At 52.5% G+C, this 13,643-nt stretch overlaps 1 protein-coding gene across 1 annotated transcript in view; it reads left to right on the top strand.

The window, feature by feature from the left end:
* The window catches only part of PDS5B (PDS5 cohesin associated factor B), a 316,943-nt gene that overhangs the window by 289,442 nt on the left and 13,858 nt on the right, over window positions 1-13,643 (top strand). Inside the window, exons 32-33 of the mRNA XM_075337338.1 lie at window positions 6,850-6,948; window positions 7,506-7,644. Coding sequence (XP_075193453.1) covers window positions 6,850-6,948; window positions 7,506-7,644 — 238 coding nt within the window. The remainder of the gene's footprint in view (window positions 1-6,849; window positions 6,949-7,505; window positions 7,645-13,643) is intronic.

Below are 13,643 nucleotides of genomic sequence, written 5' to 3'. Positions count from 1 at the left end.
CAAGCGATATCCCAGCATGTTGTGAGTGTGTGGATGTGATGTGTGAGAGTGAGTGTGAGAGTGAGTGTGATCTGATGTGTGTGTGTGTACTCACCTGGGAATCGGAGCCCCGTGTCAGTTGGGCCACAGCGAGCGTGCATTGCGTGAGGGGGCGGGGCCTGCAGAGAGCCGGGGCGAGAGGCCAATCCGTGTGGGGGGGCGGGGCCATGGCGAGCCCAGCGGCCAATCAGCTTTGTGTCACCGTAAGGACACAATTTCGGAGCATGACAGACAGACAGACAGATAGACAGACAGACAGACAGACAGACAGACAGAATAAGGCAATTATATATATAGATATATGCATATATATATATATATGCATATATATGCGCACACATGTGTGCGCACACATGTATATTTTATACATATGTAAGTATGTATATGCATATATGTGTGTGTATATATATATATATATATATATATATATATATATATATATATATATATATATATATATATATATATATATATATATATATATATATATATATATATATATATATATATATATATATTTGGATGGGATTAAAGGGGAAATCCTACTCGGAGAACGGGAACGCTCTGCGGGTTTTTCTTTGTCGCTCCATTGGGAGACCCAGACAATTGGGTGTATAGCTTCTGCCTCCGGAGGCCACACAAAGTATTACACTCAAAAGTGTAACCCCTCCCCTCTGCCTATACACCCTCCCGTGCATCACGGGCTCCTCAGTTTTTATGCTTTGTGTGGAAGGAGGCACACATCCACGTTAGTCAGCAGCAGCTGCTGATTGTATCGGTTGGAAGAAAAGAGGGCCCCCACGGGGCCCCCGGCATGCTCCCTTCTCACCCCACTAAGTCGGCGGTGCTGTTAAGGTTGAGGTACCCATTGCGGGTACGACGGCTGGAGCCTCATGCCGTGTTTCCTTCTCCATCCCTGAGGGCTCTGGTAGAAGTGGGATCCGAAGCGGTCATCCATGTTCTGGGACCGTGCTCCCTCCGCAGCCCCTGAGGGAATCTGCTGGACAGGAGCTTATCTATACTCAGGGACAGGGCCCTGCATCCACGAGGTACTCTGTGTCCCCATGGGGACTGTGTATGGAGCGTCTGGTTTCCGGACGCCGCATCTGACTGCTGAATTGTGAAGACCGGGGACTACCGCGCCGACCGCGCCTGCTTGTCGGCCGCGGTATTAAATTTAGTCCCCGGCTTCATCGCGGCCTAGTGGAAAAACTCCCGCCCCTGGGCCTGTCTATCAGAGATAGGGGCGGGACAGCCGACCTGACGTCGGAGTGAGGGCCGGGGCATCCTGTATGCTTCCTCCCCCCTCACTGATCACTGTGGGGACCCCAGATTCCCGCACTTTTTCTAACGCAGCCCATGGCTTCACTCCTCCCCTGAGAGCTCCGGCAGCCATCTTTAGGACATTCTGCCGGTGGAGAATCACAGAGAACAGCTCTGCAGCTCTGGGAGACCAGGCAGGGAATCTGGAGCGCACACACCCCGCTTTTTAGCGGTCGGTAAGCCGCACCGGTCACTCGGTGTTGGTCCCCTTGGGTGCCGGTATAGATACGTATATATATACTTATTTCTGTTCGGCCGGGCTGTATACCCTTTTTTCTATATACCCTCAGTGATCACGCTCCTAGGACACAACAGCATGTCGGCCACAAGGAGCAAGGGCACTAAAGCACAGGGTTTTTTTTTGCGACATGTACCTCTTGTAGGGCCATGCTACCTGCGGGTTCCACCTACCCTCACTGTGAGCAATGCTCGACCCCTGTTACGCTTGCTCAGCCGGAGCCTCGGTCACTAGTGGGCCCCTCGGCTCAGGCAGACCCCCCTGCTTCCACTGTACAGGTGGCAACGACAGAGTTTGCAGTTTTTGCTGAAAAGCTGTCAGAGTCACTCTCACAATCCATGGCTCAGTCTATGGACAAATGGTCTGCCAAGTTGCTGGAAGCCCTGCAGTCCAGACCGGTCCTTACACAGGCCCCTGACCCTGATAGATCGGCGCCTCCAGGTCCCTCTCGGTACACCCCGGCCGGGGTGGACCCTAGGTCTCACGTGGAGGACTCCTCCACGGACCACAGTCCCAGACCAGCTAAGCGGTCTCGCTTGGAATCTTCCCCGACTTCCTCACGCTGCTCGGGTTCCCAACTTGAGGACTCTCTGGAGGACGAGGTGGAGGTTGCAGCTCAGGGCTCGGACCCTGATGTTGCTCTCAATCTTGATACACCTGAAGGGCACGCCTTAGTAAATGACCTTATCTCGTCCATCAATCAGGTGTTGGATCTATCTCCCCCGCCTCCACCTATAGAGGAGTCGGCCTCTCAGCAGGAGAAACACCAGTTTAGGTTTCCCAAACGTACACGGAGTGCATTTTTTGATCACTCTAACTTCAGGGATGCCATCCAGAAGCCCAGAGCGGTTCCGGACAAGCGCTTTACTAAGCGCCTTACTGATACACGTTACCCCTTCCCCGCTGACGTAGTTAAGGGTTGGGCTCAATGTCCTAAGGTGGATCCCCCAGTCTCCAGATTGGCGGCTAGATCTGTAGTTTCGGTTGCAGATGGCTCATCACTAAAAGATGCCACTGACAGGCAGATAGAACTCCTGGTGAAATCCATCTATGAGGCCACGGGAGCGTCTTCTGCCCCGGCTTTTGCAGCCGTGTGGGCACTCCAAGCTATCTCAGCTTGTCTGGCTGAGATTAATGCTGTCACACGTACGTCTGCCCTGCAGGTTGCATCTTTAACCTCTCAGGCGTCGGCGTTTTCTTCCTACGCCATGAACGCAGTCCTAGACTCTGCTAGCCGTACAGCGGTGGCATCCGCTAATTCGGTTGCAGTCCGCAGGGCCATGTGGCTGCGTGAATGGAAGGCAGACTCGGCTTCCAAGAGGTTCTTAACCGGTTTGCCGTTTTCTGGCGAGAGATTGTTTGGCGAACGTTTGGATGAGATTATTAAGGAATCCAAGGGAAAGGACTCCTCCTTACCCCAGTCCAAACCTAAGAGACCTCAGCAACGAAAAATTCAATCGAGGTTTCGGTCCTTTCGTCCCTCCGCCAAGCCACAGTCCTCTTCGTCCAATAGACAGGACAAAGGCCAGAGGAACTCCTATGCGTGGCGGTCTAAGTCACGCCCCCAAAAGACCGCCGGAGGCACTGCTTCCAAGGCGGCCTCCTCATGACTCACGGCATCCCCGAACCGCATCCTCGGTCGGTGGCAGGCTCTCCCGCTTTCGCGACGCCTGGTGGCCACATGTTCAAGACCGATGGGTGAGAGACATCCTGTCTCACGGTTACAGGATAGAGTTCAGCTCTCGTCCTCCGACTCGTTTCTTCAGAACCTCCCCGCGCGAGCAGACGCACTTTTTCAAGCAGTGGACGCTCTGAAAAAAGGAGTCGTGACCCCCGTTCCCACTCAGGAACAGGGTCGCGGTTTTTACTCCAACTTATTCGTGGTGCCAAAGAAAGACGGATCATTCCGTCCCGTTCTGGACCTCAAATTGCTCAACAAACACGTGAGCACCAGACGATTCCGGATGGAATCTCTCCGCTCGGTCATCGCCTTGATGACACAAGGAGACTTCCTCGCATCGATCGACATCAAAGATGCCTATCTCCATGTGCCGATCGCACCAGAACATCAACGCTTTTTGCGTTTCGCCATCGGGGACGAACACCTTCAGTTCGTGGCATTGCCCTTCGGCCTGGCGACAGCCCCTCGGGTTTTCACCAAAGTCATGGCATCCGTTGTGGCGGTCCTGCATTCTCAGGGCCACTCGGTGATCCCCTACTTAGACGATCTCCTAGTCAGGGCACCTTCTCGGGCGGCGTGTCAACACAGCCTTTCCGTCGCTCTGGAGACCCTCCAGCAGTTCGGGTGGCTCATCAACTTCCCAAAATCCAAGTTGACACCGACCCAATCTCTGACCTATCTAGGGATGGAGTTTCATACACAGTCAGCGGTAGTCAAGCTACCACTAGACAAACAGCTGTCACTGCAGGCAGGGGTGCAGTCTCTGATTCAGACTCAGTCGCACCCCTTGAGACGCCTCATGCACTTCCTGGGGAAGATGGTGGCAGCGATGGAAGCAGTGCCCTTCGCGCAATTCCATCTGCGCCCGCTCCAGTGGGACATTCTCCACAAATGGGACAGGAGGTCGAGCTCTCTCGACAGGAACGTCTCTTTCCCTTGCAACAAAGACGTCTCTTCAGTGGTGGCTTCTTCCCACTTCTCTATCACAGGGAAAATCCTTCCTGCCCCCAACCTGGGCTGTGGTCACCACGGACGCGAGCCTGTCAGGGTGGGGAGCGGTGTTTCTCCATCACAGGGCTCAGGGAACCTGGACTCCGATAGAGTCTTCCCTGCAGATCAATGTCCTGGAGATAAGGGCAGTGTATCTGGCCCTATTGGCTTTCCAGCAGTTGCTGGAGGGCAGGCAGATCCGTATCCAGTCGGACAATGCCACTGCCGTCGCATACATCAACCACCAAGGCGGCACGCGGAGTCGTCAAGCCTTCCAGGAAGTCCAGCGAATTCTGCAGTGGGTGGAAGCCACAGCATCCACCATCTCCGCAGTTCACATACCAGGCGTAGAAAACTGGGAAGCAGATTTTCTCAGTCGTCAGGGCATGGATGCGGGGGAATGGTCCCTGCACCCAGAAGTGTTTCGAGAGATCTGTCGCCACTGGGGAACGCCGGACGTCGATCTCATGGCGTCACGGCACAACAACAAGGTCCCGGCCTTCATGGCACGATCTCAAGATCACAGAGCTCTGGCGGCGGACGCATTAGTTCAGGATTGGTCGCAGTTTCAACTGCCTTATGTATTTCCTCCTCTGGCACTGCTGCCCAGAGTACTATGCAAGATCAGGTCCGATTGCCGTCGCGCCATTCTCGTCGCTCCAGACTGGCCGAGGCGGTCATGGTACCCGGATCTGTGGCATCTCACGGTGGGTCAGCCGTGGGCGCTGCCAGACCGCCCAGACTTGCTGTCGCAAGGGCCGTTTTTCCATCTGAATTCTACGGCCCTCAACCTGACTGTGTGGCCATTGAGTCCTGGCTCCTAGCGTCTTCAGGGTTGTCTCAGGATGTCATTGCCACTATGAGACAGGCCAGGAAACCGACGTCCGCCAAGATCTATCACAGGACTTGGCGGATTTTCTTGTCCTGGTGTTCTGATAAAGGTTTTACTCCCTGGCCTTTTGCCTTACCCACTTTTCTTTCCTTCCTTCAATCCGGAATGGATAAGGGGTTGTCACTTAGTTCTCTCAAAGGGCAAGTATCGGCACTCTCAATATTCTTTCAAAAGCGCCTGGCCAAGCTTCCGCAGGTCCGCACGTTCCTGCAGGGAGTTTGCCACATAGTCCCACCTTACAAGCGTCCGCTGGAACCCTGGGACCTTAACAGGGTGCTAACGGCTCTTCAGAAACCGCCTTTTGAGCCGCTGCGGGATGTCTCCTTATCGCGTCTGTCGCAGAAAGTGGCATTTCTAGTAGCAGTTACTTCACTCCGTAGAGTGTCGGAGCTTGCAGCACTGTAATGCAAAGCCCCCTTCCTGGTTTTTCACCAGGATAAGGTGGTTCTCCGTCCTGTTCCGGAATTTCTCCCTAAGGTGGTATCGCCTTTTCATCTCAATCAGGATATCACCTTACCTTCATTTTGCCCTAATCCAATTCACCGCTTTGAAAAGGATTTGCACTCATTAGATCTAGTGAGAGCACTCCGTTTCTACGTGTCTCGCACAGCGCCCCTGCGCAGTTCAGATGCGCTTTTTGTCCTTGTGGCTGGTCAGCGTAAGGGTTCGCAAGCTTCCAGGTCAACCTTGGCTCGGTGGATCAAGGAACCGATTCTTGAAGCTTACCGTTCTTCGGGGCTTCCGATTCCTTCGGGGCTGAAGGCCCATTCTACCAGAGCCGTGGGGGCGTCCTGGGCATTGCGGCACCAGGCAACGGCTCTACAAGTGTGTCAGGCAGCTACGTGATCTAGTTTGCACACTTTCACAAAGCACTATCAAGTGCATGCCTATGCTTCGGCAGATGCCAGTCTAGGTAGGCAAGTCCTTCAGGCGGCGGTGGCCCACCTGTAAGAGGGAGTCGTGTCGGCTCTTGTTATCGAGGTATTCTTTTACCCACCCAGGGACTGCTTTTGGACGTCCCAATTGTCTGGGTCTCCCAATGGAGTGACAAAGAAGAAGGGAATTTTGTTTACTTACCGTAAATTCCTTTTCTTCTAGCTCCTATTGGGAGACCCAGCACCCGCCCCTGTTCCCTTCGGGCTAGTTGTTCTTTTGTGTACACATGTTGTTCATGTTCAATTGTTTCATGGTTTTCAGTTCTCCGAACATCCTTCGGATTGAATTTACCTTAAACCAATTTATAAGTTTCCTCCTTCCTGCTTTTGCACCAAAACAGAGGAGCCCGTGAGGCACGGGAGGGTGTATAGGCAGAGGGGAGGGGTTACACTTTTGAGTGTAATACTTTGTGTGGCCTCCGGAGGCAGAAGCTATACACCCAATTGTCTGGGTCTCCCAATAGGAGCTAGAAGAAAAGGAATTTACGGTAAGTAAACAAAATTCCCTTCTTTTTTCCCTTTCAATATTTTTCAAAGCCTGAACATGCAAATAAAAGCTATTAAAAAAAAAAACAAAACCCCAAACTGAACAGCAATAGTGGATTAACATTGAGATGAATAGGAAGAGTCTTCCAAGCATTTTTGGGGCAGTTTATAAAGTCCTTCTGCTATAATAATAAACAAAAACTCCCCCGTGTGAACATAGTACACTGTATAGTAAGATAAGTACTAACAAACAACTTTCTTCCAGATCTGAACAGTCAGAATCTACTTTGGAGTCCACTCCAGTTACACCACAGAAAAGACGAGGCCGGCCACCCAAGAATCCCCCAACACAGGAAAAGAAAGGGTAATTTTTTTTAAACTTTTTTTCTCTTATAACTGAAATGCATGCATTAGATGATAAAAATAAATTGTGCTATATGATTTCGTTAAACATTTTGCATTGTTTGCCTTCTATAAAGTCTGTGGTTTTACTTCAAGCAGAAGCAATACCTTCTAGCACCCTCGTGGGTCCAGTGCTCGCTGCTCCAGAGGTTTGTTCCTGCTTCAAACGTAATGTCTGCTCTAGTCTGAAGTGACCAGGACACCTGCTGCGGTCAGGCGACAAGAAGATCTGGTCATCGGCTATTTTTCTGATGACGCACTCTTCTAGTCATCTGATCGTAAGTTTGAGTTCTGGAGCGGCCTGCACGACATCCACAGAAGCGCTGGACATGCACTAGGCCTCCATTTTATTGTTTTCAAAATCATCCAAGCCTAGAAAAAAGTGTCATACAACCATTTGAAATGATAAAATCTCTCAAGGTGCTCACTGCACATTACTTACGGTGTCTTACAAGTTCCCTCAGATTGTTGTGCTTGTCCTGCATAAGAAATCCTAATCTTTGTGCAAACCTTTTTTAGCAATGTAGGTCGGCCGAGAAAAGTCGTGCAAAAAGAGCCTGAGTCAGATGAAGAAATGGAAGTCTCTCACAATAGCCCAGCTTATAGTGATGCATCCCGTGAGGAGGAGACAGAAGAGGAAGAAGTCACACCTGCACAAGTAAGTTCACCAGTGCCGGAGATAAGGGGATCCATCCACAGGTACCAGAGGTCAGACCCCAACGATGTGATATCTCATCTTTTAAGAACGTGGGAATCCTTTTGAGAAACTTGTACATAATTTCACTCACTGTAATTCTCCCCCCCCCCATCCCTGTCAAATTGATGAATTGGCCACCTAGTAATTTTGCCTCATGATATAATTGTACATGCATATTAATTATTGATGCAGGAAAGACTCTGTGTACACCTGTGTCTTGTAGTCTCCATTGTATCTGCTTAAGCAATGTAACAGTGTCTGTGACAAATTACTGTCTCTTTTTCTGGGGGGAAGTAAGCAGCACAAAAGAGAAACCAGCACGGCTGTCTAGGGGTGACCCATGGTTGCTTCAGTGCTTGTGATATCGTATAGGATAGTTTTAATCCCTTTCATCTCCTGTCGGTTTGTTTTTTCATCCCCTTCTTCCGAGAGCCGTAACTTTTTTTTTTTTTTTTTTTTTTTTTTTTAATTTTAGTCCATCAATCTTGCCATATGAGAGCTTATTTTTTGCAGGACGAGTTGCACTTTCGAATGTAACCATTCGTTTTACATTTTTAGTGTACTGGAAAATGGGGAAAAAAATTCCAAGTGTGGAGAAATTGGAAACAAAGTGCAATTGCACGATTGTTTTGGGGATATTTTATTCACCACGTTCATATATGGTAAAACTGATATGTCAGTGTGATGCCTCCGGTTGGTATGAGTTCGTAGATCCCAAACATGTATACTTTAATCGAAGGGATTAAAAAAAATTCCGAAGTTTGTCCCAAAAAAAAAAGTAGCTCTTTTGGCGACATTTTCAGAGACCCGTAGTGTTCTCATTTTCCACTCCTCCTGGCGGCCGTCCTGCACAGGGGAGGGACACTCCCCACTGCTTGTGCGTGACTCCTCTCCTGCAGGTCTCTATGGCCCTCCAGTTCCCGCTTTCCTACAGGGACGCCCCCGTCCCACCCCCTCTCTTCGCTCCGGCGGCCATTTTCTTGGACAGGGTTCACTCTGCGCTGGGCCATCCTGCACTCTGCATCCCTGCTGAGGTGCTGTGCTCTGGGGGTCCGGGCTTCGGGATCTGGAGGGCACACAACACCGCTTCCAGCGGTCTGGTAAGCCACAGCCGGTCTCTGGTTGTGGACCTCTGAATATACTCCCTGGGGTTCATTCTCTTTGTAGAAGCGGTTTTCCCCACTCCAGCAGCATGTCTCACACGAGGAGCAAGGCTCCAAAGCTTTGTACTGCATGCTCTGCATGTAAGCTCCTGCTGCCTGAACCGAGCACCTATCCACATTGTGATGTCTGCTCTAACTTGGAGGTGCCACAGCCTGGAGTCTCACCCCCAGTGGTCTCTCAGGCTGCTTCTGCACCTGTGGCTGAACCCCCGGCCTGGGTAGAGTCCTTCTCTAGGTCTATCTCCCAGTCATTTGCTGAGTCCATGGGACTTCTGTCCAGGACTTTGATGAATATGCATCAGCCCCCTTCACAGGGTGCCTCTAATGCTCTTGCTAAGGGTCCTTTAGGATCCCTATCCTCTGACCTCCATCCACTGGAACTCACAGAGGATTCATCATCAGGGCACAGACCCCGTCCTCCTAAGAGGCGCCGCAGGGTTTCCCCTCCCTCCTCATCCCGCGGCTCTGATTCAAGAGCTGACTCGCAGGATGAGGAGGATGCCTTTACAGGGGGTTCGGAGGCTAACTCCATGTGCCCCATTGATCTTTCCGAGGGTGACTCAGAACTTAGTGACTTGATTGCTTCCATTAATTCTGTACTGGATCTCAATCCGCCAGTATCAGAGGACCAACCCTCTCTGGCAGAAAAGCACCAGTTTACCTCACCTAAGAGAGTAAAGAGTGTGTTCTTTAACCACTCCAGTTTTCAGACCGCTGTGACCAAACCCAGGGCCTGTCCTGACAAACGCTTCCCAAAGCGTGGTTCTGATGACCGTTTTCCCTTTCCACCTGAGGTGGTCAAGGAGTGGGCTCACTCCCCAAAGGTAGACCCTCCGGTGTCTAGGCTCTCAGCCCGGACCGTTGTGTAGGTGGCTGATGGCACTTCCCTTAGGGATGCCACTGACCGTCAGATTGACCTTCTGGCCAAATCCGTGTATGAAGCGGCGGGGGCCGCGTTTTCCCCAACTTTTGCAGCAGTGTGGGCCCTCAAAACCATCTCTGCTTCTCTAGAGGAGATGCATTCCCTCACCAGGGAATCTATGCCTGAGATGGTTGCCTTAACTTCTCAAGCTTCAGCTTTTTCATCTTATGCCATGTCTGCCATGCTAGAGGCTGCTCACCGCACTGCGGTGGCTTCAGCTAATTCCCTTGTTATCCGCAGGATCTTGTGGCTTCGAGAGTGGAAGGCAGATGCTTCTTCAAAGAAGTACCTTGCTGGGCTCCCTTTTGCTGGTTCCCGGCTGTTCGGTGAACAGCTGGATGAAATTATTAAAGAAGCTACTGGCGGGAAGAGTACTTCCATGCCTCAAACAAAGACCAGGAAACCTGCCCAGGGTAGGTTTCAGTCGAGGTTTCGCTCCTTTCGTTCCTCCAACTGGTCGTCCTCTAAGCCCTCCGCCTCGTCCGCTAACTCAGCTAAGGACCAGAAATCCAACTGGCGCTCAAAAGCGCGTCCACAGAAGACCACAGGAGGTCCTGCCACTAAGGCAGCCTCCTCGTGACTCTGCCCGCTCCAGCAACGTCCTTAGTCGGTGGCAGGCTCTCCTACTTTGGCGACGCTTGGTTTCAACAAGTCTCCGATCAGTGGGTGAGAGATATCATCTCTCACGGCTACAGGATAGAATTCTCTTCCAGCCCGCCAAACAGATTTTTTCTCTCAACTCCCCCCTGCACCAAGGCCGCCGCCTTCTCACAGGCCGTGGCAGCCTTGCAGGCCAACGGAGTAATTGTACCGGTTCCCGCCCGGGAACGGTTCAGAGGTTTTTACTCAAACCTTTTCCTAGTTCCCAAAAAGGACGGTACCTTCCGACCCATCCTGGATCTCAAGCTTCTCAACAAGCATGTTCGGGTGCGGCACTTTCGCATGGAGTCTCTGCGATCAGTCATTGCCTCAATGACCCAAGGGGATTTCCTGGCGTCCATCGACATCAGAGATGCCTATCTACATGTGCCAATTGCAGTTTCACACCAGCGTTGGCTACGCTTTGCAATAGGAGAAGATCATTTCCAATTCGTGGCTCTCCCCTTCGGGTTAGCCACGGCCCCTCGGGTATTCACCAAGGTCATGGCAGCAGTGATTGCGGTTCTGCACCTCCAGGGATTGGCAGTGATTCCTTACCTGGACGACCTTCTAGTCAAGGCTTCATCCAGCGCGGACTGTCAGCGGAGTGTCTCGCTCACTCTCGCCACTCTAGCCCAATTCGGGTGGCTTGTCAATCTTCCCAAATCCACTCTGACTCCGACCCAGAGTCTCACGTACCTAGGGATGCAGTTCGAGACTTTGCCGGCACTTGTGAAGTTGTCCTTAAACAAACAGCTGTCACTCCAGTTGGCAGTGCGCTATCTCCTGAGGCCCCGCCGTTATACCCTCAGGCGTCTGATGCAGGTGCTGGGTCAAATGGTGGCGTCCATGGAGGCTGTTCCCTTTGCCCAGTTCCATCTGCGCCCCTGCAGCTGGACATTCTCCGCTGCTGGGACAAGCGGCCTTCCTCCTTACTCAAGTTAGTGGCTCTGTCGCCACGGACCAAGAGCTCTCTTCAGTGGTGGCTTCGGCCCCTCTCCCTGTCCCAAGGGCGCTCCTTCATGGCCCCGTCCTGGGTGATTCTCACCACGGATGCCAGTCTATCCGGCTGGGGAGCGGTATATCTCCACCACAGAGCACAGGGCACTTGGACTCCGTCCGAGTCAGCCCAATCAATCAATGTGCTGGAAATCAGAGCCGTGCTTCTAGCTCTCCTAGCATTTCACCACCTGCTGGCGGGCAGGCACATTCGAGTCCAGTCAGACAATGCGACAGCGGTTGCCTACATCAACCATCAAGGCGGGACACGCAGCCGCCTGGCAATGATGGAGGTACAACGCATTCTTCAATGGGCGGAGGACTCCAGGTCCACCATATCCGCAGTCCACATCCCAGGCGTGGACAACTGGAAGGCAGATTCTCAGCCGTCAAAGCGTGGACGGTGGCGAGTGGTCCCTGCACCCGGCAGTATTTCAGTTGATCTGCCGCAAATGGGGCACTCCGGACGTGGACCTAATGGCATCCCGTCACAACAACAAAGTTCCTGTTTACGTGGCTCGCTCCCACGATCCTCAGGCCTTCGCCGCGGACGCTCTGGTTCAGGACTGGTCCGAGTTTCGTCTGTCCTACGTGTTTCCCCCTCTAGCTCTCTTGCCCAGAGTTCTGCGCAAGATCAGAATGGAGGGTTGTCGAGTCATCCTCATTGCACCGGACTGGCCCAGGCGAGCTTGGTATCCGGACCTGCTCCAACTGTCCGTAGAGATGCCGTGGCATCTCCCGGACCGTCCAGACCTACTCTCGCAAGGTCCGTTTTTCCGCCCGAATTCTGCGGCCCTCAAATTGACGGCGTGGCTCTTGAGTCCTGGATTTTGACGGCTTCTGGTATTCCCCCTGAAGTCATCTCCACTATGACTCGGGCCTGCAAGTCTTCCTCCGCTAAGATCTATCACAGGAATTGGAAAATTTTCCTGTCGTGGTGTCGCTCTACCGGCCATCCTCCTTGGCCATTCTCCTTGCCGACTCTTCTGTCTTTTCTACAGTCCGGTCTGCAGCTATGACTGTCCCTCAACTCTCTCAAGGGACAAGTTTCGGCTCTGTCAGTTCTGTTCCAGTGGCGGCTCGCTCGGCTGGCTCAGGTCCACACCTTCATGCAGGGCGCGTCTCACATCATTCCGCCTTACCGGCGCCCCTTGGACCCCTGGGACCTTAACTTGGTTCTCACGGTCTTGCAGAAACCCCCCTTTGAGCCTCTTAGGGAGGTTTCTTTGTATCGTCTTTCACAGAAGGTGTCCTTTCTGGTTGCCATAACTTCTCTCAGGAGAGTCTCTGATTTGGCTGCGCTCTCCTCGGAGTCACCTTTTTCTTTACCGTTCCTTTGGGAGACCCAGACCATGGGTGTTTAGCTTCTGCCTCCGGAGGACACACAAAGTACTACACTTAAAAGTGTAGCTCCTCCCTCTGAGCTTATACACCCCCTGATGAGCAGACTCAGCCAGTTTATCGCTTTGTGTCAGGAGGCATACATCCACACATGCATTCTCATCTGATTTGTTTGATTTTTGGAAAGCGTTTGAAGAAAAGCGGGTCCATGTCTGGACTCCCGGCATGTCCCTTCTCACGCCACTGTGTCGGTGGTGTTGTTAAGGTTGATTTCCAAGGCTGGAGCCTTACATGCCGCGCTCCTTCACCATCCCTCATGGGCTCTGGCTTGAAGTGGGAGCCAGCACGGTCTCCATGCCTAGCAGGAGACCGGTCTCCATCCGCAGCCCTTCAGGACCCTGCTGGGCCGGAGCACTCATCCCCAGGGACCTGGCCCTGCGTCTCGGCAGCTAAGTACCTGAGACGTTTATGTTGGGGGTCCCTATGCTTTATTGTTTGGGGGAGAGTGTGTTTGCTGTGTTTTTTGACATTTCCGGCGGGTTCTCTAGCTATCGCACGAGAACCGCGCCGATGGTGCCTGCTCGTCGGCTTCGCCGCTCAAATTTAGGCCCCGGCTTCGCCGGAGGCCTAGTTTCTGTTTCACTGCCCTCGCATGTCACTTATGCAGAGGGACAGGCTCGGCTCCGCCCGGCGGCCGTTCTGCACAGGGGAGGGACACTCCCCACTGCTGTGCGTGTCTCCTCCCCTGTAGGTTTCTATGGCCCTCCAGATCCCGCTCTCAGAGCAAAGTTCCGCCTCCTCTCTTCACTCAGGCGGCCATTTTCTCAGAGATTCACTCAGACGCTGGTCTGCGCTCTGCATCCCTGCTGGGGCTGTGTTTGGAGGTCCGGGCTTTG

Source organism: Anomaloglossus baeobatrachus, chromosome 2 (genome assembly GCF_048569485.1).
Source record: "Anomaloglossus baeobatrachus isolate aAnoBae1 chromosome 2, aAnoBae1.hap1, whole genome shotgun sequence".
Classification (NCBI taxonomy): Eukaryota; Metazoa; Chordata; class Amphibia; order Anura; family Aromobatidae; genus Anomaloglossus; species Anomaloglossus baeobatrachus.
This window is presented reverse-complemented; position numbering and strand designations above follow the sequence as displayed.